The following is a 26,743-nucleotide window of genomic DNA, read 5'->3' on the forward strand; positions in this document are numbered from 1 at the left end:
TAGCCTTTCGGTTGCCATACAAACAACTTTAAGGTTGTTGGATAGTGGGGTAACTGTTGATTGCTTATTATAGATTTTTCAGAAATAACCAGTTCCTAATTTCTGCACTTCAATGCATTTTCTGGTGGTTTCGGTATATTCTCTCTTGGTAGTGGTTATTTCCTTCTTACAATTACTTCTAGCTTGTATATACTTTTGTCTGTTTGTACTAGACTTATGTAAGGTAAATCTGCGGTATGCATGCTGCCTTGGAGCAATGGCAGTTGCAAAAGCAAATGTAAATCATTGGGGAGAGTGGGGTTTACTATAGAATCTCCGCGTGGAAACATATGCTTTAATTGCCACTTTGAACCATTCAGTGGTCTCATTTTCACACTGTTCAGCAGGGAGAGACAATATATTTCCCTATCGAGCATATCTGATGGCATTCCAGTCAGCTTTATTGTAGTAGTTTGTCGTTTTGAGCAGTGGCTTTTAAACTTGGGGTCGAGAGTTGAGGGTGATATCTTTAATTATCATAGTGTGATCAGCATTTCTGAGAGGGCAATGGGCATTTGTTGCACGATCCTCATTTATTATAGTCAGAAATAGGTCCAGAAATGAGGCTTGCTGATCCTGACGATCTTGTTACTGTATGTGTCAAGGAATGGGATATAGGTATGTGTGATGCTGCCAGTCATGTTTGTGTAGTTAGAAAAGCCCAGCCAACTACTGTGGGTGATATTAAAGCCAAGCCAACTACTGTGGTGGACATTAAAGTCACCAAATACATGTATTTTTGGGCGCTAGTATCTAAGGAAAGTGCTACATCTATACAGTAAAAGACATTAAGGTACCGTTTTGGGTCGAGGGAAAGCGATAAAGAAAATATAAGTAGCTAACATTATGTTGTAAAATTAGTCTAAAGCGTCTGAAGGACTGGTTATCTTATTCTAGTTTGGATTCTCTAGTCATGGGGAAGGTATAACAAATATAGACTCCATGTCCGTGCATGTGTCTGCCAAAGTCCTTACGACAAAGTGGAAGATTATAATTAAACAACTTTACCTGTTCATGAATACGAACTTTCACTTCAGTAGATTACTCGTTAATCAATGACTGTCAATAACGCCGCTAATAGAATACTATTTTTATACCAACGTTGTTCTGTATACATCTTTTAATGACCCTGGCCAATATTTTTTTTTACAACTGTAACATGGATCTTCTCATACGCCGGCAGGATTTTCAATATCGTTCGATTTAAATCCTAGACATTCTAAGCCTCCATGACGATGATGTAGACTCTGCTTCTCACACTGAGTATCGTATGAACCTTTTTCTCTCGAGCAAGATTAATTTGTAGGTAACTAACGTAATGTTTACTTAAGTATCCGGAATTTAACATCTATATTAAGAGATCCAATTAAAGTGTACATATGTATTTTGTTCGTACTCGTTCATTCGTTGAAGACAAGGACCACATAACAGATATATAGGAAGGCCCTAGAGAGGTTTCTAGTAAACATGCCTTGGCGGACTAAACGTTAAGTAACAATCTCTCACAATAAATTCCACTGTTTTACTGCCAGCTGGTCTGCTGGGAATATAAGTGCGTGTTGTATGTAGGCAGATGCACTGGGTTGGGTACCTGTTAGGATGGGAGATTACAAGCCTCATAAACCATTGTTTACTGAGAACTGCGACATGAAAAATGTCTGACAAACAAATCAATAAGACATTTGAAAGTCATCATCAAAGACAATATGATAATCCTTAGCTTAACGTGAAGAATTGAGAGAAGATATATCTGGAGCTATCGATTCAACAAATGTGTATCTATGACATCTGCATTAGATTTGAAGTAATACGAGTAAAGTGCGTGCTTTGTGGAAGTTAACACTGTCAAACAGTAGCGATTCGTGGCAGTTTTCTCCCAGAATCATGACGTGTAATTCTATAGCATACTTTTATTAATACAATTTTGTTAACTATACCATTGCGTTCGTCTTGATTATTACCGGATTGTAAGGCTACAACAGTGACCACGTGCGTACTTCCTGGGGTAGAACTTGTCCGTTGAAGGTAAACAGAAATCAGTTGTCTTTTGTGGAATATTTGCTCTAAAAACTGTAAACCTCATCCGCATGTGGAAGGAAATCTTGATTTGGGTCAACGAAATGGATAATCCTTCCTTACTGTATAAAGTAAACAGCCCTTTCTTATGGTTGATGTGACGTCACCGATTTTGATCAGAGTCTTGGGACGCAAGAGTAAACAAAGAGTTTTCACTTTCCTGAAGAAATCGGTTATTTTTTTGTTTGTTTATTCATTTATTCATTTATTTATTTATTGTATCGTTATCGTTATCCAGTCTGAACTCTCACATTAAAAGAAAAGAAAGCATTATTATAATTGAAGCAAAATGAAACATAAGTGAAGAAAAGTCTCTCATGTGATAGGGTTTAGCATACGACGAGTAGATTGAATGAGTATCAAAGAATGTTCCACACTTTCAATACTTTTATTTTCATCGAAATCAGTGAAATTGACCATTTTTCAATCAAATCGACTATTTGCATGCTCTAATTGGAGACCCACCATGGTGCATCGGGAGGAAGCTTCACATACTTTCCCCGCTGTAACATTTCAATCTACATTGCACTGAAGAGAACCTACTGTTTATTTTATAAAAATATTTTATATAATGACTTGAATTAAAGTTTAAAAAGCAAAAGTAAAGTATCATAGTTCAATTGTGCCCTAATTAGAAACACCCATTTCGAACGCACCCCTACCTTATCAAAGAACCTACTGTTGATTTTATATGCCGGCTCTTCTGTTTTTGTAGTGATAAAACTTCTCAAATACACTTGCGATGTAAGACTTTATAAAGGTGTTAACTTTGGTCAAAATCAGATGTTCCTTATTCGATTATTGATTTTCGATACTAACCAAAAACATTCCAAGAAAACTCCCAGACACATAAAATACATTTGTGTTAAATTTTTAAAAAAATCGGTATAGCCATTTCGAAGTCCACACACACACACACACACACACACACACACACACACACACACACACACACACACACACATACACACACACACACACTTTATATATAAATAGAGATATCATAGTTCTATGTCTTATTTTTTCTTTTTTGTGGCGGTGGATTGGTAGAAAAATGAATAACTAGGCATGTGATTGCATGATTGGTTCACTATCAAGAATGACCCACAATATTCTTACAGTTGGATTTACCATACTCTAATCCTTCTTCGAGTCTACAGATTACTTCTTATTTTATCTGGTTCTTATAATAGATTCTCTGTAACCTCGTCGGGTTGTTATATATTGGAGCCTAACGCCGATAGGTAGAGATTATGTTAAATAGTATAAATTTCGAGAGCGTCAAGGCAGTTAGAGTCGTGGAAGCAAATAGACCAGACCTGTTCGACAATATAAGTATTCAAATAAATATTTCCTGGAGACTGTTCGTTCGTCGACCAATTTTTAAGTAAGGAAATTAAACAAGAAGAAATTTATTTTAGATTATCTTTTATAAAGGGTTAATATTTGGTCTTTCCTCCTGAACGAATTTTTCTCCTAAATAAAACCTTAAAACTGTCAACAAGTCTCCTCGCGTCTTTATGCATTAATTTTATTTGCCCTTAAACAACTATTAGATGATACAAGAAACAGTTACATAGAAAAAGTGACGATCAAAGGATGAAGGCTAGTGCTGTGTAGTAGGATGTCATAACGGGAACAAGACATACAACGGAGGATGAGACATATATATATAACGGCGTATACCGCGACGACGGTAATGAAATTCTTGGAGATTCCATAATATTCTTGGGAGAGGTATGAATGTGAAGAGATGTGAAATGGACAGTTCTTTTTAACATGAAGGAGATTCATTATTTATGATTGGTATACTGTCAACACGTTGGAAGGATGTTTCATATAAGGTTCTTTTACAAAGACGATAGACAAAAGCACATTACCTTTCGGTGGAAATTATGACAAAGGCTTACCTATTACATGATGATTATTATTCCAGGGATTCGATTGCTTTGTTGAATTACATTGTCTTGCTGACCTTTTCTGGTTCGCTTCCAAAAGGGGTTCAGCTAACTCCCGTCTTCTGACCGTTCCAAATTCAAATCCTGAACTTCAAACTCTTCTGACCTGAATATATAGTAATCTATCTTTTCTTTGCAACGTCAGAATATGCTCAGACACATAAATATATTTTCACGTGGGTTTTACGTATTAGTTTTCTTTTTGCATCATAGACTCAACATATACTTCATTCGGTTCATTGTTGATTGGTGTTTGTAACTTGATGCTTTTACGTGAACTTCTTTCGTTTGACCCGGATTCGCAGGTATCACAGGATTAGTTCTCCCTCTGATTAACTCCACGTTTCCATTCTTCTGACTCACCTCAAATGAGTATTATTGGTATCCTTTTCTTAACTGTTCATTCCAGTTTCTCAAACCTTCTAATTCGTCTAAATTCAGGTCACTAGCTTGACGTTTCCTACTACTTGTCCTCCAAATACAAACAATATTGGAACTTCTGCTTCAAGGGCTTATAAAACAGAGCCAATCGTCAATCTAAATTAAGTTTATAGATCCCCTACTAGTTATCAACCTCCTTTAGGTTCTCATTTATTCACCCTCTTCTCTTCTCTGTTGACCTCCATCTCAAGATTTAATACTGCTGCTCTAAAATTATTTAATGATGGTCCTCCCCATGTATTTTTGTCGAGACATTAGCAAGTTGTTAATTGGTGGGGCAACGTCTCGACCAAGCAGCAGATAATAAAGTGCAAATTTCTCGATGGAGTTCATCGCAAACCTTACAACGATCAGCGTCTTGGTCAACTACACATTCCAATCTCCTAATTACCCTTAACGATTTGGATAACAAGTCGGCCAGAATCCAGTGAAAAGACATCATCTCTGTACTACTTTAGGCTAATTGTATGTAAAACCCCTACAGTTTCGTTTTTTGTTTTCTTTTTTTTTTATTACATTTTCACCCCAAACAAGGCACATTGCCACTTTGGTGTAGGGGGCTACTATCAGGGGCAGCAACTACTGGGGCACTATGTTGGGATTTGGGCAGCAAGATGTCGGTTTACGTTACACTTGAACTTCTGCATGTCAGTACAGTTAGGGAAGCAGGGACCTGGAATGGAATTCCAGAGTCTACCGGTTCTGGGGAAGAAACTACTGGAGTAGAAAGATCTTTTACATCTAGGGATCTCTACTGTGTGGGAGTGGGATTTAGCTGCTGTCGGGTTTGTCGAGGGTGTCTACGTCGTGGGGTCACAAGTGATTGCAGTTCGTCAGAGCATTCCTCATTAAAATACTTGTAGAACAGGCAGAGGGTTGCAACGTTTCGTCGATGGGACAGAGGCTGAAGCTTAGATGCCAGTTCAGGGCCTGTCAGATTGGCGACTCTCTTTTGAACCTTGTCTAGGAGCGAGAGACTAGCAGCAGATGCACCAGCCCAAATGTGACAACAATACTCCATACATGGGCGAATGGTGGCCTTATAGAGGTACAGGATACTTTCAGGTGTCAGTAGTTTTCTGGCACAGTAGAGAGAGCCTACCTTTTTCGCAGCGGCCCTGGCAATGTTTTCAATATAATTGTTCCAACTCATGTTTCCTGTGAACGTTAGGCCAACCAGTTTGAAAGATGTACTCTCAGACAGAGAGTCACTGGCCATTGCTATTGGTGGCAGAGAAGGTTTCTTGTAATTATTGAAGGAAACCAGTTTAGTCTTGGCGGCATTGAATGTGACCATCCATTTATGTCCCCATTCCACTACAGATTGGAGGTCATCCTCTAGTGTTTTTGCCATTTTTTTTAGTTATGTGTTCATTTGTTTTCCTGTCATGCCTGTTATAGAGCGTGGTGTCATCAGCATATATACCCATCTCAGAGGCAGTTTTGTCGGGAAGGTCATTAATAAATATTAGGAACAATAGAGGTCGAAGGATAGACCCCTGAGGCACTCCCGCATTTATATCACACTGTTTAGATGTATGAACGTCGATGACAACCTGGATTTTTCTCTTATCTAAGGATTTCGCCTTTCTGTCTGTTATCTGTGACAAATTTTAGGTACCCTATACCTGGGCAATATGCGACATGATCTTCACATTTTTATATGACATCATGAAGGTCTTCAGGCAATTCGTTAACCAGTGGAAAAACATACAAACCAGGCTAATAATAGTTTCTTTCGATTAACTCGTATGTCTTATCGATCCCCCATGTGGCCAATTTTTTATGACATTGTACTACCATCTGTCCTCAACCTTCGATGCACAAGCATTTTGATGCTCCTTTTTCCATCTTTCTGCATTCGGATAGCACAGCAACCTTCCAATGTATTCCCAACATTAAGGTATCGCCAACTATTACTTTTTCTCGGAGAATGGTGATCTCCTTGTCACTCTGGGTTTCCAATAGAGGTAATATATTTTTAACCCGTTCTCATCCAGTTTCAGTCCGGATGCTGACTTAACCGGTGAAAATTAATTGCACTTATTTGGAAGATCTCATCACCCACTCTCAACCCCCATCCACAGATTCCGATAACTGTCTAAGAATCTGATTCAACACTTCTGTTTATATATTGTATTGCCTGACCAGATACTCGACCTAACAGCTTCAAGGCACATTTTGCAATCTTCTTATTACAATCAACCTCTAACAAGTCAACTTAGATATTAATCTAATATTTGCCCTGCTTACAAAATTGCGAATGACTCTTTTTCAATGACCGACCATATTTGCTGTGTCTTAGACATCAAATATACCGCTACTTTCGGTATTCCGGAAACCGGTTTATCTTTTCTCGGACATGGTTACATTAATATCTCGCGTGTGCGTATTCAGCTTATTTAAATGGGATGCGCTAACAAGAACACTGCAATCAGTTACATGTATGGGAAAGCTAAAAGTTATTACGTTGGATCTTTTGTTAGCGGAGGTAATTGCAGACATCTCACGTGATCATTATATTTTAATAATTTTCCCTTTCGTTTATCTAGTTTGATTGGAAGAGAAATGGGACTTTATTTTAGAAGTGTCCTATCCAAGCGTGCCGCATCTCGTTTGAAGTTTAGGCCGTGCACTGCCTCTTCAACGAGCACATTAATAGCAAAAATTTGAATGAAAATGAAAAAGAAGAGAGTAAGAAAATGAAAAGGATAAAAAGAGAAATAAGAGAAGAAAATGTGCAACGTACACTCGTTGACTCAATGGGTCGTTTAGTTTATATTTATAAATTAATCCCCTTTTTTTCTCGTGCAGTGTTCGAGGTTATAATTAGAAAAATGATTGAATACACTATAAAAATAATATTACAGTAATTGCTTTATTGTTACTATTTCAGCAATGTAGACATGATCGATTTCAATATTGGCGATCATCGTTTTTTTTACGTATGACGAATACATTCAGCCAAAGCCAAGTTTGTGCTCAGCGTGGGAATAACTGTTCGCAATCATGTAAGGTAGAGTGGTTTTCTCGTTTTTATGGATTGACTCTACCGTATAAGGTAGAATTAGGGGCTATCACTCCTCCATCACATGAGTCTTGACCCACCGTGAGGGGGGCATGTGCTTTACGTCCTTTGATTCTATCTCTCTGCTAAGGCGAAGTAATGGTGTACTCAATAACCGATTGTTTTGCTTTATTTTCCTGTATGAGCACTCAAGCATCGACGACCCCTGCCTAAAGATAACTTCTGACAAACCATCGACAGTCCAAAAAAACTTTCTTTTCTTAAGATGTGCCCTCTCCAACTTTCTACCACTTAAATAAACCCTTTCACTGTTGTGCTAAAAAGAGATTTAGTTTTTTTTTTTCTTTCGTGCGTATTTTTGCTTACTACTAGTATAAAGAAGTGTATCTCAATTAATGTAATAGTGGAATTTTTCATAATGATTTACTTCCCATCGATCGCGAAATACTTCATATCTTGGCCAGTAAAATCAAATCCATAAACATGAGCTCATATGTTTTAAAATTAAAATTTTTTTTCTTGATTCTTTGGTGAAGGGAGTAATTGCCAATATATATACTAATTGTGTTATTATTATATAAGTACATGATACAGATTTATAAATAATGAATCAAGTTCACATCTGCTATTAAGTTCAATGCATAACCTCGAAAGAAATAACGCTGTCTGTCCTCTGTTGGTGTGTTGCACGTGTTAATATGTATAAAAATGATGATAGTTATGTTTGCATATGCTCCTTAATATTAATGTGTAGGGTTGTCATGGTTCTACCCATGTAAGATTTGTTGCAAGTAGTGCATTCTAATCTGTAAAGAGTATATCTGTGGTGGAGAATGCCAACAATATTCATTGGATAGTTGACCATGGTGCACCGTGTTGATCTGTCTTTGTGTTTTGTGTAGCGAATCGCCAGAATGAGAAAGTTGCTTATTGAAGCCATCTCTTCCAATGGTCTTGTGGATTAATGTCATGATTTCATCATTGAAGTGACATAGTTACAAGAGGAACGTGCTGGATGTAAAGCTTCTCATCCATTTTAGCAGTACACGTCGTTGGAAAAGATGCTGTCAGTAAATGTGTGCATGTCTGTGAGTGACTATTTAACTGATAAACTATTAAACTACTTGCCACATGATAAACAGTAACTGAAATTAACAATATATAGCAATTATGCACCAAAAATGGTTTATAACAAGTAAAATCTTTGTTTGGATGGATGAATAACGCGTACAGAAATATATCGCAAGTTGAAATGCAAAATGTTCATTTCAACTTGCCGACATATTTCTATGACTTTTGCGCATGTGCAGAATTCATTTATAACTTGAAGTGGTTTGATTTTAAATCTTTCTCATCTATTTGTCGATAGCTCAAATGCTAGGGAACACGATTGTAGCAGTAAATGTTTTTGTTTCAGTTCTAGCTGATGGCACGGGAATCTTTCTGACATTTAAAAAAAAATCTTTTGAAATTAATACTATATATTAGGTACAATATAATATTCAATAGAAAATTGGCTCTTTAATAATAAATACAAAATCTGCATGGATTAAAATATATTTAAGTGTATTTTATGACCTGGTAAATTATTAAAAAATATAAAAGTATTTTCAAAAGCAAATATACTTTATCCCTTTATATTTCACTGCAATAATTGTCTTGTTATTTTAGGGAAAGGACGTCTACTCCTAGAAGTTTGTAATGATATATCTCCTCCATACATGATGAATTAGGTATTGGCGCAGCTCCGGTTTAGTCAAAACAAAGAATGTTCTCCCATAAATAATTAGGCCATTCTATATGTTCAGATGCCAGCTTTACTACGAATGACATCTTTTATTTTCAATTGTAACTGTTTTCCATCGACGTTTAATATCATTTCAGTACAGTGTTTTCTAAAATTTTATAAGATTATTTTAATATGTGATGCCTGTTCTTAAATCATGGATTTCCTATTGATTCAATAGAACTTTTATAGCATTTTTCATTTCTTCAACAGAATATATTTTATCCTATACTTTTAATTGTATTATGTTTGAAATAAGTATACTAAACTAACACTTTGTAACTTGGTTTAAATTTTAGTTTGGGAACATATTTAAATATGAATTCAGAAGTCAATCGTCACAGACGCTCTTCGCCTTGAATTGACCACAATATTATATGGAGTTGATCTCATCAGCAGAGTGAATTTGAAGAATTTTTAGAAACATAATTGGTTATTGCTTGGAATTTAAATTCTAATTGGTTGTGCTCAATGGCTTGCCTAGAGCAGGACAGACAAAGTTGCATGTTCTTCTCAGACTTGTCAAACTTTCCCAGTAAACAAAATTTCAACTTGGTAGCTACTCAGATAGCGAAGTTATGGGCGTACGTAACAACCTGTAAACATACACTTGAACTTCGCTGTTATTCTCAACACGTTTCAGTCGATATAACCTCCCACCTTTTTCAGGTGTATCTTGTCAAACTCGGGAATTAATCTGTCAAACTCGGAAATCCGCAAGGAATTTCGAACGGAATCATTTATTTAATCGCTTATATGCGCTTGTTCTGTCAGCCATGACCAGCTAGAAAGCTTAAGTAATTCCCAAGTTTGATAGGAAAATTCCCGTGAATTAGGCCGGAGCTTACATCGGCCGACATGTTGTAAGAATAACACTTAAGTTGAGAACAGTAGTTCGAATAATCTAAATAATAAAAAATATTCATACTTATTTAAAATGATAATAAAAAACAGAAGCATACATATAAACTTTGTATTTATTATATTCAAATTCCATCCGATTTTGGTTGGTTATATTTTTTCTCATGCAATATCAATACAGGTAATTTTCAAAACACTTTACAAAAAAAATGAATCCATAAGTCATAATAAAAAGATATGAAGATTTTCATTTATTCAGATCCTGTATATGATCCTCCTGCAAAAAAAAAAAAAAATGTACACTTTAATAAAGATGCAATGAGATATATACATACGTATATATACAGATATAAACATACTGAGATAAAGATATCGAGTATCGTGTGCACGTTATTATGTGTCTGGGGTGAAGAGGTTATTTTCCTAGGAGCGTCCCAAAAGTAATGCCTCTTACTTTTTATTCTACTCGAACCGATCAGAGGGGATTGCAAATTACATTGTTATGATGACTCAACTTACGCATTCATGACCTGAAAAATTTTCATCTCTCTGTTGCAGATACTGACGTGTAATATATTAAGAAAGCAACTCCAGTCATTGACGTGCATCAGAAACGAAGATGCGTCTTTGAATTCTGGCATAAGTGCATTGAGAATGTCTGTGACTATGTAGAAAAATAAATTTTGGAGCACAAAAGGTCGCGCGTTTTAATGGTACCATTCCCAGCTTCGTAGTTCTTCAACTTTTTGAGTTAAACACATAAAGAAGGTTTTATTTTTAGAATGACCTTCATAGATCTGTAGAAATACGTATGTCAATGTGTGTGCAATATGCTTCGTGTCTGTTTTAACCCCCCCACACACACACACATATACATAATATATATATGCATGTATGTATCGAGATACAGGAATGCGTATGTTTGATCTGGCAGAACGGTGGTTCATTAAAATTGTGGGGTCTGCGTTCGCACCTGGTCCACAAAGTATGAAAATAAAAAAATTAAAAATTAAAAAAAAATGTTTACTAGTGTACATAAGAATACTTTGATAAGTATGTTTCAACTTAAATAGGGATGATATAATAAAATTGTGGGGTCTGAGTTCGCGCCTGGCCTCCGTAGAATGGAAATAGGCACAAACTTTAATAAAGACTTTTCATATCTATCTGCGTAAGTATACTTTGATAATTATGTCTCAGTTTGAAGAAATATGGTATAATAAAATTATGGGGTGTTCGTTCGCACCTGACCTCACTAGAATGGAAATATGTCACAAAGTTTAACAAGGTTTTTTAATATAGATTCACAGAATATTGTGATAAGTGTTTCAGTGTGAACAGGTATGGTATAATAAATTATGGGGGTTATCTATTTTATTTTTACTTTTATCATATTTTGCTTTGGTTTTGATACCCCCAAATTTGAAGCTATCTCTTTACAACCCTTCCTTTTCATAACTTATCATCTATAAATATAAAAGCGAAAATGTATGTATGTATGTATGTATGTGTGTTCGCTTTTTCTGTGTGTCTACAAAAGGCTTCTTTCAGAGAAGCGGTCGGTCGCTTCACAACTTTTTAAAACTTTTTATATCACATATAAATGGTAATATCTCACAGTTTACAGCGAAGCTCGCCTGTCTATTTACTTTGTTCGATTTCGGGAAGATAAATATTCAATATTTGTCGCTCGCCGCATGTGGGTTAGTCTTTTTACTATAACATCTTGGGGGTGGAAAAAAAAGCGTTCAGCAGTAAATGAATACTATCCCGCAGTCAAACTCATTAAAACGGGCACCTGCTAAATCCAACTAATTAAATAAATTAAAACGTGTTTCCGTTAGCATCTCGCGGTGGGGCAATCGTTAACATCGCACTTTTTTTTCACACTTTAATTTACAACTTTCCCTCAAGGGTTCGGTTTCGATCCTTATACTTACTTTTTAACCCCCCCCCCCGCAAACACCCGGGCAACGCCGGGTACCCCTCGCTAGTACTTTCATAAATCAGAGTCCATTTTCTGTAGGCTGTTTTTGAACCCAGTCAACGACGGGTACTTTTGCTAGTATATATATATATATATATATATATATATATATATATATATATATATATATATATATACTAGCAAAAGTACCCGTCGTTGCTAGTATATATATATATATATATATATATATATATATATATATATATATATATATATATATATATATATATATACTAGCAAAAGTACCGTCGTTGACTGGGTTCAAAAATATATATAATTCAAGGTAAAAACCAATGTCAAAAAGTAATCAAAAAGTGCTCAGTACTGAGGTAAAGCTAAATGTAATTTTATTTTCCCCCTTTAGTGAATACAAATCATTACAGTTTGTTTCCGCAGATAAATCGTCTCACCTGCTTCGTCAATACAAAATATCTGACGAAGCAAGTTAGACGATTTGTTTGTCTGCGGAAACAAACTGTAATGTTTTGTATTCACTAAAGGTAAAAAAATCAAAATTATATATATATATATATATATATATATATATATATATATATATATATATATAAAAGTGAACGTGTCTGTCTGTCTTTCTGTCTGTCTGTCTGTGTACATTTCCCTACGCAATAATTCTGTCAATTTTTAGTCTATAGACTCGAAATTTGAAATACCGGGTACTGAGATTTGGGAAAATCGATGTGACGGGTGTCAGCCAGAAATTTGGCTGTTAAGGGGTCAAATTTCAACGATTTGACCTTTAAAAACTCTACCAAACTCCTCCGACAATTTTGGGTCTAGACACTTGAAATTTTAGATATAGGTTTCTTGAACCTGGATCTAACTTAATAAAGTGATTTGAGCCCGAAACTATAAATTTTAAGGGGTCATAATATGGGTCAAAGTTTTAATAAATTAACCATTTTTTTTGTTTTTTTGCTTTTTTTGCACAGCATACACCTCCAAACACCCGAGCAACGCCGGGCACCCCTGCTAGTATATATATATATATATATTCTTTTCTCGTTTTCTTATCTTTCTTTTCTTTCTAGTTTTCTATATAGATCCACAGAATATTGTGATAAGTGTTTCAGTGTGAACAGGTATGGTCTAATAAATTATGGGGTTTATCCATTTTATTTTTACTATCATCATATTTAACTTTGGTTTTAATACTCCCAAATTCGAAGCTATCTCTTTACAACCGTTCCTTTTCATAACCTATCATACTTTCATAAACAGAGTCCATTTTCTGTAGGCTGTTTTTGAACCCAGTCAACGACGGGTACTTTTGCTAGTATATATATATATATATATATATATATATATATATATATATATATATATATATTATGTATTTCAATTTTTTAGTTGAGGATTTATTATTTGTATTCTTTTTATTCACGTTCTCCCCTAACAAGGCATATCGCCACTTGGACGTAAGGGGCTACTATTTGGGAGCATGCCTAAGAAAGATTAACAAGATGCAGCGAGATGTCTGTCGACATTACACGTGAATTTTTGCATGTCAGTACAGTCAGGAAAGTAGGGTCCCAGAATGGAATTCCAAAGTGCAGCACTCCGAGGGAGAAAGCTATTCAAGTAGAAAGCTTTACAGCATCTAGGGATCTCTACAATGTAGGGTGGGATTTTGTTGCTTGCCAGGTTTGTCAAGGGTATTTTCAAGAGTCCAAGACAATTTTAAATGACTGTACAAAAGTCCGGAAACTTATTGAAGACACCTCGTAATCATATATTAAACATATATATTAAAGAGAATCATAGATAGAAATGAATCTACGTAGGTACTTACCTATTTACCTAGCTTTAATTTTAAACGTGATCAGAGCTGAGATAGCTATTCCAATGCATGTCATTGCTAGAGCCACGGCAAACATTGCACCTGAAAATTTTAAAACGACGAAATAAATAAAACACGTGTATCACACCATACATAAATACATAAAAAGAGATGAACTAATATATATATATATATATATATATATATATATATATATATATATATATATATATATATATATATATATATATGGATGGAGATAGATGAGAGATAAATAGATCGATACAGTGACGCCAATAAGCATTAAATACATGTTATTTTCTGTTATAACTTTAGTTTAGTTGTATAGAGAAGGAAAAGTTTAAATTCATTGGCGGGCTCGATATGGTGATAAGAATGCATATAGTAACAACTTACCTCCGTTGTATCTTTCAGGGGGTTTAGAAGTTGGAGAATTGAACGTAAATTCAGTTGGGTAGAGCGATATCATCTAGAAATGAAATTAAAAACAAAACTTTAATTTTTGTCCCCAAAATAAAGCGTGAACTTTTTCTTCCAGTTGAATTTTTAAAATTAATTGAGAATATGCATAACATAGATATGTCTCTCTTATATACAAAACAATGCAGACACTCACATATATCAGAGTCAGTGACTGTTGATACGCGATTTCCGGTTGACAGATACAAACAGAAGCTAAAGAGAGTTCGACATGGCCGACCAGATATTGATCCTCTTTTGGATACAGGATGTTTTTCTGATCTACTGCACACACACACACACACACACACACACACACACACACACACACACACACACACACACACACACACACACACACATGTATATATAAAATTATTACTATAATCATTTTTTAAATATCAACAGACACTATTGTTTCATCCTTTCGGGAATTATCAGTGCAGGGAATCACGATTACCGCCAGTCGAAGGATTCGAACCCGGCCACGTAACAATCTCTGACTCGATTAGCAAAGAACAAACCCTTCCGTTATCGTGAACCACGACGAGAATGTAGCTAAAATTAACATTTATAAGGCATCTTTCAAATATATCTAGAGTGATCAAGTGATTTTAATATCACGATCTACACACGTGGACTAAGTGACCGACCTTTTCATTTTAATGTAAAGTGTTCAACGATAAGAACCTAGTTCTCAAAGCGGCAGACATAATCATTACTATAATTATTTTTAAATACCTACAAACACTAGTGTTTCATCTTTTTAAGAATCATTCAACATACCATATCAAATTAAAGGTTAAATCTTCCAATGAAAGATACATCTCAAGTGTTGATACTTGTTTATCTTTGAAGAGACTTTGACATCGAGCTCATGAGTTAACCTTTGTTCTAACTGAAAGTTAAACAACCCACTTTTCTTAAAGAGGCCGACCATAATAAATTTCTTTTACTTATAATTATTAGGTAAAATAAGCTGAAGACATACTAAGTCAACAATACAAGGTAATTCCATATTTATCGAAAAATACTGCAGATTTGTCTCGATATGCAACAGCTTCACGTTCTCACGCTGTTAAATTTTGTGCCGTAAGTTATAAGAGAAATGATACTCTTCGCGGTCGGTAATACGAATGTAAAATATATAAGAAATATAATTAACCTTACTGAAAAATTTACTGATTCAGAAATCGTCTTAAATTTAAGTGTAGAAACACTCGACACACTGGAGAAGTGTAGTCCGGCAATCAACTGTTAGTGGATGACTATAATATAAGCACAGACATATCAGTGAAGCTTATTTGCCTTAAGTATAAAATTACTATATAAAGTAAAGACCCCAAATGTATTAATATCACACTCATATTATTTTATTGATAGTAGATAGATAGATAGACAGATAGATAGATTTCTCTGAGTCGTTTTAACATTAAACCTAATTATACCCCTTTTTTAATTTGCATATGCAAATGGTCATGAATGATAGTTTCCACAGACCCTGTACTAATCTTGACACCTTGGGCTATTTGGCGAATAGTAATGCGCCGATCTTCCAAAATGGCAGCCTCAACTTGACGGGCAGATGCCTCATCAATGGCAGAAGTGGGGGGTGACCAGGTCTTGGAGCTGTTTCCACAGACTTCCAGCCATGTTTGAATTCACGATGCCAGCGTTTTACAAGGTCATATGATGGGGCATTATGACTATAAGTTTCTTTCATTTCATCAAAAGTCTCCTGTGGTGTACGTCCTTTCAAATACAAAAACGGATCACTGCTTTCAACAGGCTCCATTTCACACCTGACTCAGTTCAAACACCTGTAAAACAGAAACCACAATTAGTTCAGAGCTGTAATTTGCCATATAACCTGTAGAGATATAAATCATTGCACATGCAAAATTTCAGCTAGATCAGACAACTGGAAGTGTATAAGGGGCATTACTTATTGCACGCCCCTCGTATGAGCTGTTTTTTCTTTTATTAAAAAACATTTCATAAATATATTTAAACATAGTTCATAAATATTTTTTATAACAGTTATATTTTTACTTATTGAATGTATTTTGATGCCAAACTTATCTAAGAACACTACCAGACACACAAGGTACATTTGTGTGAAATTTAAAAAAATCGTTCTAGCCGTTTTGGAGTCCATAGGGAACGAATTTAGCCACAACCAGACAAAATGCCTTTTATCTTGATATATCTTTCTTTAGATATTCATAGCACAGGACATTCACTTAGAGTTAATACAAAGGTTTATTTACAATGGGGATACAAGACGAGAGTCTGTCTCGTTCGGTTTCTCGGAACTCTTTGGTTCCCGAATGAATATTTCTACATTGTCTGTATATTATTGTACGGAGGAGTGCTAGGTCATTCCATTATAACATATCTACATAAGGATATTTATCATCATATCGTATGAATTCAATGATTCTTTTGCTCGTATTTGTTTCCCCGATATTTTTCTAATCAGAATTATTTCATCGGGTACTTACGGGAGAGACCACGTGGAGGTTGCCAGCATCTTAAGTGAAAGTGAGTTTTTGTGGAACCAACTTGATTCGAAGTTGGACGTTGGAAGTCAGTTTGTGCCATTTACCACTTGACCACAGTCACCTCTCAAGTATATAATAAAACTTATTTAAATGATTAAACACTTAAGCAATATATCTAGTGAAATACTCAGGGCATTTCATAAATTGAACCAAAACGAACTCAGGAGTCTGGATCAAAGAAGCAGGAAACGCATGACTATGTACTGCATCAAGGGTGATAATGACCGTCTATATATAAAAATGAAAGTGAGGTTAGAGCACTCATAAATATTTTTGATTACGCAGACGATGAGAAGAAAAGAGTTAAGAAATGCATAACATAAAATACACAGAGATTAATTAGTGCCACCAAATACAACACGCAGTTGAACAATACGGAGAGCAGCGAAACGGCAAAAGACAAAATAATAATAATAATAATAATAATAATAATAATAATAATAATAATAATAATAAAAACAATTAGATCGCCTTTTTGATTCTGACTATTATCAAGATGACATGGGCATGATTAGGAGAACTGCATCTAAAAAGAGAAACAGAATCACTAACGATTCTCGCACAAAGCAACGCAATTGAGAGACTTAAGAGAGTCAAGTTTAATCGAATATAACATTTGCTCGGTTTACAAAGCTATTAACATAACAAGTACATATACATAACAAGTACAGATACCTTGTCGTAATATTGAAGTAAGATTTCTAATTTTTGGTCTTTGAGTTTTTTATGTAGCTCACTGGCAGCTTTGGCGAGGCTCGTCTCCTTTATTGGATGTTCGACGTCCCCTGTTAAGGGAGCGACGTCTACAATCTCAAATGAAGCAACCACGCCGACCATCATTTGGTGGATCTGAAAAATAAAACAAAAATACAGAATATCATTTGGGTGGATTGATAAAATCTATGAGTTTGGCGATAAAATTTTATTTCAAAATTAAGCCTCTTATTTGTGGCTCCGTCGCGTTTCAGTTTAAAATAGAACTTTAATTGTTATTCGCATTTTCAAATCTACATCTCTCTCTCTCTCTCTCTCTCTCTCTCTCTCTCTCTCTATATATATATATATATATATATATATATATATATATATATATATATATATATATATATATATATATATATATATAAAATCAAAGACTGTAAAAATATATTTTACATTAATTTATTGTTCGACAGGATACTCAAAAAAGGTATATTGAAATTTCCTTAATCCGCGGAGTTTCACAGAAATGCGTTTTTCTCATCAGAGATAATATATAAATGTTATAGCGAAGCTATAAATTTGCTGGTGCTGGCATTAATTGAAACAGTATTACACGAAAACTAGTCATAAAAAAATGTGCAAAGGCTTTATAAAATGGAGGAAAAATTAAGAAATAAGACTATACATTAAAAATTAAGGCTTAAAAATCAGATGAACAAATATGGAGAGATCCAGTTTTATCAATATGAAAAGATGGTAGGAGATAATGTTTCCATAAGAAAAATCCGGAATTATGATGTTGACAAGCAGAAGCAACCCCAGAATGTGTGTAGTAATCCAAAAAATTGTAAAAATTCAAAATGTTTGTAATAATCCAAATATTTGTAATCGACGTTTGCAGAAAAATCCGTTTGCAAGCAGTCAATAAGTAAAGATTATTACAAATCCGTTAAAGATCTTTTTCTTTCATGGACAATTTCAACGGTGTAACTACTTCTCTAGCCGTCAGAATGGAGATTAATAGATAATGTAAAAACAAATAATTTTCCCCACTCTTTATCTTTTTAAAAAAATTTTTTTTATTACATTTTCACCCCAAACAATGCACATTGCTACTTTGGTGTAGGGGGCTACTATCAGGAACATAGGCATCAAGGGCACTGTGTAGGGAGTTGGGCAGCAAGATGTCGGTTCACGTTGCACTTGAACTTATGCATGTCAGTACAGTTAGGGAAGCAGGATCCTGGAATGGAATTCCAGAGTCTAGCGGTTCTGGGGAAGAAACTACTGGAGTAGAAAGATCTTTTACATCTAGGGATCTCTACTGTGTGGGGGTGGGAATTAGCTGCCTGTCGGGTTTGCCGAGGGTGTCTACGTCGTGGGGGCACAAGTGTCTGCAGTTCTCCAGAGCATTCACCATTAAAATACTTGTAGAACAGGCAGAGGGATGCTACATCACGTCGATGGGACAGAGGCTGAAGCTTAGATGCCAGTTCAGGGCCTATCAGATTTGCGACTCTCTTTTGAACCTTGTCTAGGAGCGAGAGACTAGCAGCAGATGCACCAGCCCAAATGTGACAACAATACTCCATACATGGGCGAATGGTGGTCTTATAGAGGTACAGGTTACTTTCGGGTGTTAGTAGTTTTCTAGCACGATAGAGAGAGCCCACCTTCTTTGCAGCGGCCCTGGCAATGCTTTCAATGTAGTTTTTCCAACTCATGTTTCCAGTGAACGTTAGGCCAAGCAGTTTGAAAGATGTACTCTCAGATAAAGAGTCGTTGGCCATTGCTATTGGTGGTAGAGAAGGTTTCTTGTAATTATTGAAGGAAACCAGTTTAGTCTTGGCAGCATTGAATGTGACCATCCATTTTTGTCCCCATTCCACTACAGATTGGAGATCATTCTCTAGCGTTTTTGCAATTTCTTTAGATATGTGTCCATTTGTTTTCTTGTTGTGCCTGTTATAGAGTGTGGTGTCATCAGCATATATACCCATCTCACAGGCAATTTTGTTGGGGAGGTCATTAATGAATATTAGGAATAATAGAGGTCCAAGGATAGACCCCCGAGGCACTCCCACATTTATATCATATTGTTACGATTTATGGCCGTCGAGGACAACCTGGATTTTTCTCTTATCTAAGAAGGATTTAATTATGTTTAGTATTCTACCAGTGATACCGTATGATCTAATTTTCCTGAGGAGACCCTCATGCCACAACCTGTCAAAAGCCTTAGATATATCTAGAGTTACCGCTCTGCTCTGCTCTCCCCGCTTTGTCCAGTGAATGGTATATACGTTCAGCGATTACAGTGAGGATGTCTGCTGTGGAACGGGCTTGTCTAAATCCATATTGTTTGTCGGTCAGAAGTTTAGCATCTGTAAGGTGATGGACTAGAGCATGGTTAATTAAGGTCTAAAATATTTTGGCGAAAAGTGGGAGGAGGCTAATGGGGCGATAATTAGATGGGTCAGTTCTTTCACCAGAATTCTTGAATACTGGTACCACAGAAGCAGTTTTCCAACAGTCCGGAAAGCAAGATTCATTAAGGAATTTGTTGTAGAGTTTGGAGAGAACTGAAGCTACTTCGGCTGAGCACTTTTTTAATAGCACAGCTGGGATGAGATCAGGTCCACATGCTTTTGAAGTGTCAAGGTTTTTTATGATAACATGCACCTGAGCAGCGGTGATTTTAAAATCGTCTAGCGTGGCGTCTGTCCGCAAAGGAAAGTCAGGCAGGGGGTGGTTGGAAGGGTCCAGTGTGGAGTTTGAGGCAAACCGACTGGCAAGCATATTAGCCTTGTCGGTTGCTGAGCAAACAACCTCATGATTGTTGGTTAGTGGGGGAATTGTTGATTGCCTATTATTTACTACACTGTTGTAGATTTTCCAGAAATCACGCGTACCTAATTTTCGTGCTTCTATGTGTTTTTTAGTGGTTTCAGTAAATTCTCTCTTAGCTGTCGCTATTTCTTTCTTAACGTTACTTCTAGCTTCTATATACCTCTGTCTGTTTGAACTGGACTTATGTCGGTTAAATCTGTGGTATACATGCTGCCTTTGAGCAATGTCAGTTGCACAAGTAGAAGTAAACCATTGGGGAGAGTGGGGCTTGCTATAAAATTTTCGCATGGGAACATGTGCTTTAATTGCCGTTTTGAACCATTCAGTGATTGCTACAATAATTCTGTGCGGGAACATGTGCTTCAGTGACGGCTATGCATCATACGGTTGTTTCATTGGCACAATGTTTAGCAGGAAGAGAAAATATATTGGTCCATGGGGCATCCCTGATGTGTTCTCTGATTGCTTTCAAGTCAGCTCTGTTGTAATACCTTGTTTTGAGCAATGTCTGCTCACCTTGGAGTTGTGATTTAATTGTGATCCCTACCGATACTACTAGGTAGTTTTCGTTTCCAAGTGGACTGGGGACATTCGTCACACAATTCTAGGATACTGTGGTAAGAAATAGGTCTCGAAGTGAAGCCTGCTGGTGTTCACGATCTGTGAGGCGGGTCGGGAACATGACTGTCTGTGTGAGGAAATGAGCTACAGAGATACTATAAGTAAAGCATTTAGCTGTATCTGTGCAATCTAAAAAACCAAACCAATTTTATGATGGGCATTAAAGTCACCAAACACGTGTATTTGAGCGTTACTATCTAAGAAGAGTGTTGCATCTATACTATCAGAGACATGATCGATTAGGGTACAGTCCTGATTTGGGGGAGAAGGGTAGAGAAAATATAAGTAACTAACGCAGTGTTGAAAGGTTAGTAGAAAGCACATGAAGGCCTGATCATCCAAGACGTTGCTCTCTAGTTAAGGGGAGGCTGCCACGAATAAAAATCCCAAGCCTTGTAACGCATTATACGTTATGCAAATTATAATGCAAATACTAAGTAATAAAAACTACAAATAATGTGAATTTTGTGTAAGCCTCAGTACGGGGAGCGGTGATCTTTGATTTTATTTGAATATTTCACTGAAAATAAAAGTTAATCTCACCTGGACATTTTGAATTCTTAATGGAGTAATATGCAAATCAATTGCTAGAAATGTGACGAGATCAAGCGTGAATTTATGCACGGATGTCATAATATGAGCCGCGTATTTCTCTGAAAAATAGAAAATGTTATCATAGTAGGATACAGTAATTCGAAATAGAGAATAGAAATTGAAATCTAATTAATAAAACTTACTGTGTCTGTGTATTTATCTGTCTATATTAATTTTTCAAATTGCATCTCCTCCGATACGCTGACAAAAGGTCAAAATTAAAAAAAAATATAGAACTTGGCAGGCCCCTGTAGGCATGCGCAAATACACATTTACACATTATAGTCGGTTCATTTTTAACTATTTCTTATCCAACTGATGACGATAGGTAAAGCGGTAACAACTAAGACTGGAGCGCTATATGTTTTGGCTTCGATTCTAACTAATGGCACCAAGTCATATATACTTTACTTTTAAAATCTCTACTATATATTTTGGGTAAAATATAATACATAATAATCGATAGAGAAATAGCTCTATAATAATAAACACGAAATCTGAACAAATCACGAAATCATATTTAAGTGTATTTTATGACCGGGCGCCCAGCTAGTATGAAAACTAAAGAAACGTTTGGTAAATAAAATGATTTTCAAATGAAATAATATGCCATTCCCTTAGTGCAGTGTTTCCCAACCTTATTTTGCTCGAGTCATTTTACTAATATGTCATCACTTATCAAGTCCTTAAGGCCACATGAGGATAGCGGTCAAATAAATTGCTAGTAGGGTAATGAATAATTCCACGAACGGATTAGAAACAATGGGTGAAATGGAGATACATGGAGATGGCTCAGCAAGTATTTGTTAATATTGGATTAGAGGACGATTATGTTGTAATCAGATGGATAGCAGTCCCGTGGTATTTTGTTCCACAGATGGGAAGTTATATGAAAGAAACTTTGTTCATTGAAGTTTCGTTTAGTTTTAAGTATATATAGAGAAAAACGAAAAGGTCTTTGCTGTAATTACAGCTGAACGAGTTCTTGTTGTGAATGTTTTATAGTAGAATCAGAAATTGAAGATCAGTCAAGAACACACCATAAAAATAACGGTAGAGTAAAGAGAAAGCTTCAATTCAATGTGTCTTTTATATATTAACTTTAATCCTTCGACTATTATTATATAAAAGTCACTTTGTGTGTTTTTTCCTAATAGATTCCGAAACGGCTGAGCTTATCTTTTGCAAATTTCACACAAAGCGAATTTATATCATGGCAGTGTCCTTAGATATGTTTTGTACAGAAATTCGTCCGATATCGAAGTATCAACCCCCCAATGGCTTTTTTCTCTTAAAAATAGAAAAGAATAATTTTTAAAGAGGAATATTTTACGTTACACCGGTAAAAGGAGATAATAAAATTTCATTAAATCATTTCTTCTTAAACACACACACACATACACAGATTTATTATAATCCGGAGGTATATCTTAGTACTAGAGCATTCGACTTCAAATCGAACGATCCCCCGTGTGTACCTCACCATTTTATTATAATTTTTTTCTTATTAACGAGTTCAATTTACGATAAAAGAAGAGGTACCATTAAAAATCGCCGCAAATCATTTCTTCGTTTGCATATTTTAAAACTAAACATTAATCAGAAGTGACTTTTCCAGGGCATTCATCGTCAAGCCCAAATATTAGCTGACGTGATATTGTAAACAAACACAGACGGAATTTGATGAACGACATTATCATTAATTTTTTTAATTTATTATTTATTTATTCGTTATTGCGAATTAGTCCACCGAACAAATTATTTCAATATAATATCCAATAAAGTATTGATTCTATAATAATTCATACGCAATCTGTAGACATTAAATATCATGTTTAAGCATATTGTACGACCGGGCAACGCCGCATGTCCAGCTAGTAATACATAATGGTAATGTATTCCTCTGCAAATCTAGTTTTCAAGAGCAGAAAAAAAACGAACGATTGGTGACGAGAAGAAGTGATACTTGCTGTCGAAATAAAGTTCAAATTTTTCCCTTCCTTTGTTAATGTAGCACCGACTGATGTCAAACTGTAAAATGTCTGGCTCGTCTTGCGTGAAGTCGAACAAGTTGGAATAAAACGAAGGCGTCAACTGGAAATAAAAAAATAGAATCGTTTTACTTCGAAATTATTTTATTGTTCTTTTTTGAAATAGAGCGGCTTCACTGTTTTAAGTTTTTTGACAACAAATGAAGATTTTTTAAATTTTAAATAGAAGTAAACAAAAGTAAAAGCAGTAATGCATGTCATTGTACGCCAGTGCAGACGATGACATGCATTTTCCTTTACCCCCCCCCTCCTCCAAAAAAATTTGGATAAAAATTTTGTAGAATACTAGCTATTAGACCTAAACAGCATTGCATCTATCGATCTGTCGATCTATATTTGATTCTACCTAGTTATCAAGTAACAGATGTTTGCGATGTCTCTGTTCAGTCGCAATAAAGAATAGATACCCTATGTAAGAGTAGCTGCGCGTGTATTTGTGAGCCAAGTGTTGCCTAATTCCCAACCTCACCTCTCCTGAATCGGCACTACTTGAGTCCAGTGCCAAAGAGAAGTGCTAGACAACTGGAAACAATACCCTTTTCTAATGTAGCTAATGTTTACGCTCACACATTTTGTAGGTATAGATCAACTTCATTTCAAATTACCAGCAATTGGATAAAAGTGAGAAATTCTAAATTATATAGTATTGTGAGACCGAAACTTACCTGCATCATGGACGTTTCCAGTACTATATTACGATGTAAGATAACACTTTCAGGGAGCAGAATCGTAATACAGTAGAATAAGCAGGAGTACTAATAGTACGCAGCACATACGCCTACCTGTAAAGGACATTACTGGACCGTTTACTCTTTATCCTATCTTTGTAACCTTTTGGCATTTTATCTTTCTTACAACTAATCCGTGTTTCGTGTTTTCCTTCCGTGATTCCAACCTTGGATCCACATCATATAGTGATCTCTTTTTCCATTTACACACAGTCGTAATTTAAACGGTTGCCTATTTTGAAATTTAAACGGATGCATATTTTGAAATTTAAACGGATGCATATTTTGAAATTTAACCTGATGCATATTTTGAAATTTAAAATGATGCATATTTGGAAATTTAAACGGATGCATATGTTAGAGATGGATCAAGAGAGAGAAAGAGAGAGAGAGAGAGAGAGAGAGAGAGAGAGGTGTAAATTATATTGAGACACGTTAACCGGAAGTCAGGATCAGCTGATCGGATTGCGTGTGAGTCACGTGATCAGGTTAGCTGAATCGTGGAGATTTGGTTTAGACTTAGAAGAGGACGGACGGCTTCACCGTTGTCTCCTCCCCTTCACGGGGGAGGGAACGCTGACGTGTATAGAAACGAGACCAAGAGAACCACACAAGCCAGATTCACTTTCCATTATTCTGCGAGACATCTGGAAAGTGAAATAAAAACTATAAAACCAATTCATCGTGTTGGAGTGAATGAATACTCGTCTAAAACAAGTACCAGTCTCCACTCCAAGACGGGAGATTTTCAGATGGACCAACATCGAAGACGCAGAAGGTATGTCTGAAAATACATGTATCACACACACACACACACACACACACACACACACACACACACACACGCGCACACGCACACACACACACAACAGCATATGAATAAATTTACAGAACAACTAGACGATCACACGACATTAACTCTGACTAGACGATCACACATGATCCCCTTTATGATACAACAAATATATAATATGCGTCGTCTCTTCTAATCCTTTATTATACAACAAACACTCAATTTTAGTGACAATGAACCAGATTGTATTTATTAAATATTTTAACAGAATCAACAATTTAACTGGACATTCCATTCAAACCTATTGTTCTTTAAAACTTATCTACAGGGTTCATTCGTGGCTACCGCAATATGATGGCCTAGCGACGACTATAATTTAGTCTGGTGACGTCATGAACATCGGTGTGTTGAAATTTGGTTACGTCTCTCATGACTAAACCGGAAGTTGGTTTAAAGTTTTGGAGGGTTAAATAAATTTAAACATGCCGTCGAGATGTATAGTTCCAAAATGCCGAGGTAACTACGAAAATGGACCAAAAATTACCGTGTTTTCATTTTCCCCCAAAAAGGAAATAATTTACCAGTGGATTAATGCAATAAAAAGAAAGGATTTTACCCCATCTAAATATAGCAGAGTAAGTGTTAAAATGTTTGAGATATTTTTAAAAAAAAACGCGCCTTTTTTATTTTTATTTGTTTATTTTTTAGAACGTATTTTAAAATAAAAATGAAAGTATGTATATAAAAATGAATTTTACAAGTAATTTAAGTTATGTGCTGAAATAATAAATTATTATTTAGAAGCTTATTTAAAATGGGGAGTATGGTGAAAATATCATTTACTTTCACCTAAAAATTTAATAAAAGCGATATCGTAAAAACGGAATTCCTTGTTTAAATAATTCTAAATAAGAAAAATCATTTATCTTTTTAGTTCAACTATTTTACTGTGCAATATTTATATCAGCGTGAAATAGATTAAACTTTTTTTTAAGTTTATGACCGTTTTTTTTATTAATAATTATTTGTGGTAAATGTCGTGGCCCTGTAGGTGTCAGAATTTTGGAGAATATACTCCTAAAATAAACTATTAAAATAGTTTAACAAAATAATAGAAGTATTATTTTTATTTAAAAAAAGTGTTTACAAAATGCCGGCAATAAAAAAATAATATTTCTATTATTTTTTAAACAATTTTAATAGTTTATTTTGGAAGTATATTCCATAAAGAAAATAAACAACCCCCTTTAAACGGAGAAATTATAAGTTTTATATATGTTATTCGCAGTTTTGTGTTAGGGTTGTCAAAAATTCCCCCAAAATTCTGATACTGCTAGTGGCGCTGTAAACGAAAATAACGTTTAAAATTACGGCAAACGAGTAGTT

At 35.4% G+C, this 26,743-nt stretch overlaps 1 protein-coding gene across 1 annotated transcript in view; it reads right to left on the reverse strand.

Moving 5' to 3' along the window:
* Nucleotides 1–10,285: 10,285 nt before the first annotated feature.
* The window catches only part of LOC145302445 (uncharacterized), a 92,582-nt gene continuing 76,124 nt past the window's right edge, over nucleotides 10,286–26,743 (reverse strand). Inside the window, exons 11-16 of the mRNA XM_080144656.1 lie at nucleotides 23,756–23,879; nucleotides 21,735–21,844; nucleotides 17,694–17,867; nucleotides 14,392–14,464; nucleotides 13,987–14,076; nucleotides 10,286–10,466 (exon numbers count right to left, since the gene is read on the reverse strand). Of these exons, the coding sequence (XP_080000782.1) occupies nucleotides 13,991–14,076; nucleotides 14,392–14,464; nucleotides 17,694–17,867; nucleotides 21,735–21,844; nucleotides 23,756–23,879 (567 nt within the window). The 3' untranslated portion in view covers nucleotides 10,286–10,466; nucleotides 13,987–13,990. The remainder of the gene's footprint in view (nucleotides 10,467–13,986; nucleotides 14,077–14,391; nucleotides 14,465–17,693; nucleotides 17,868–21,734; nucleotides 21,845–23,755; nucleotides 23,880–26,743) is intronic.

The sequence above is a fragment of the Euprymna scolopes genome, chromosome 2 (genome assembly GCF_053919585.1).
Source record: "Euprymna scolopes isolate OS-2025 chromosome 2, ASM5391958v1, whole genome shotgun sequence".
NCBI classification, from domain to species: Eukaryota; Metazoa; Mollusca; class Cephalopoda; order Sepiida; family Sepiolidae; genus Euprymna; species Euprymna scolopes.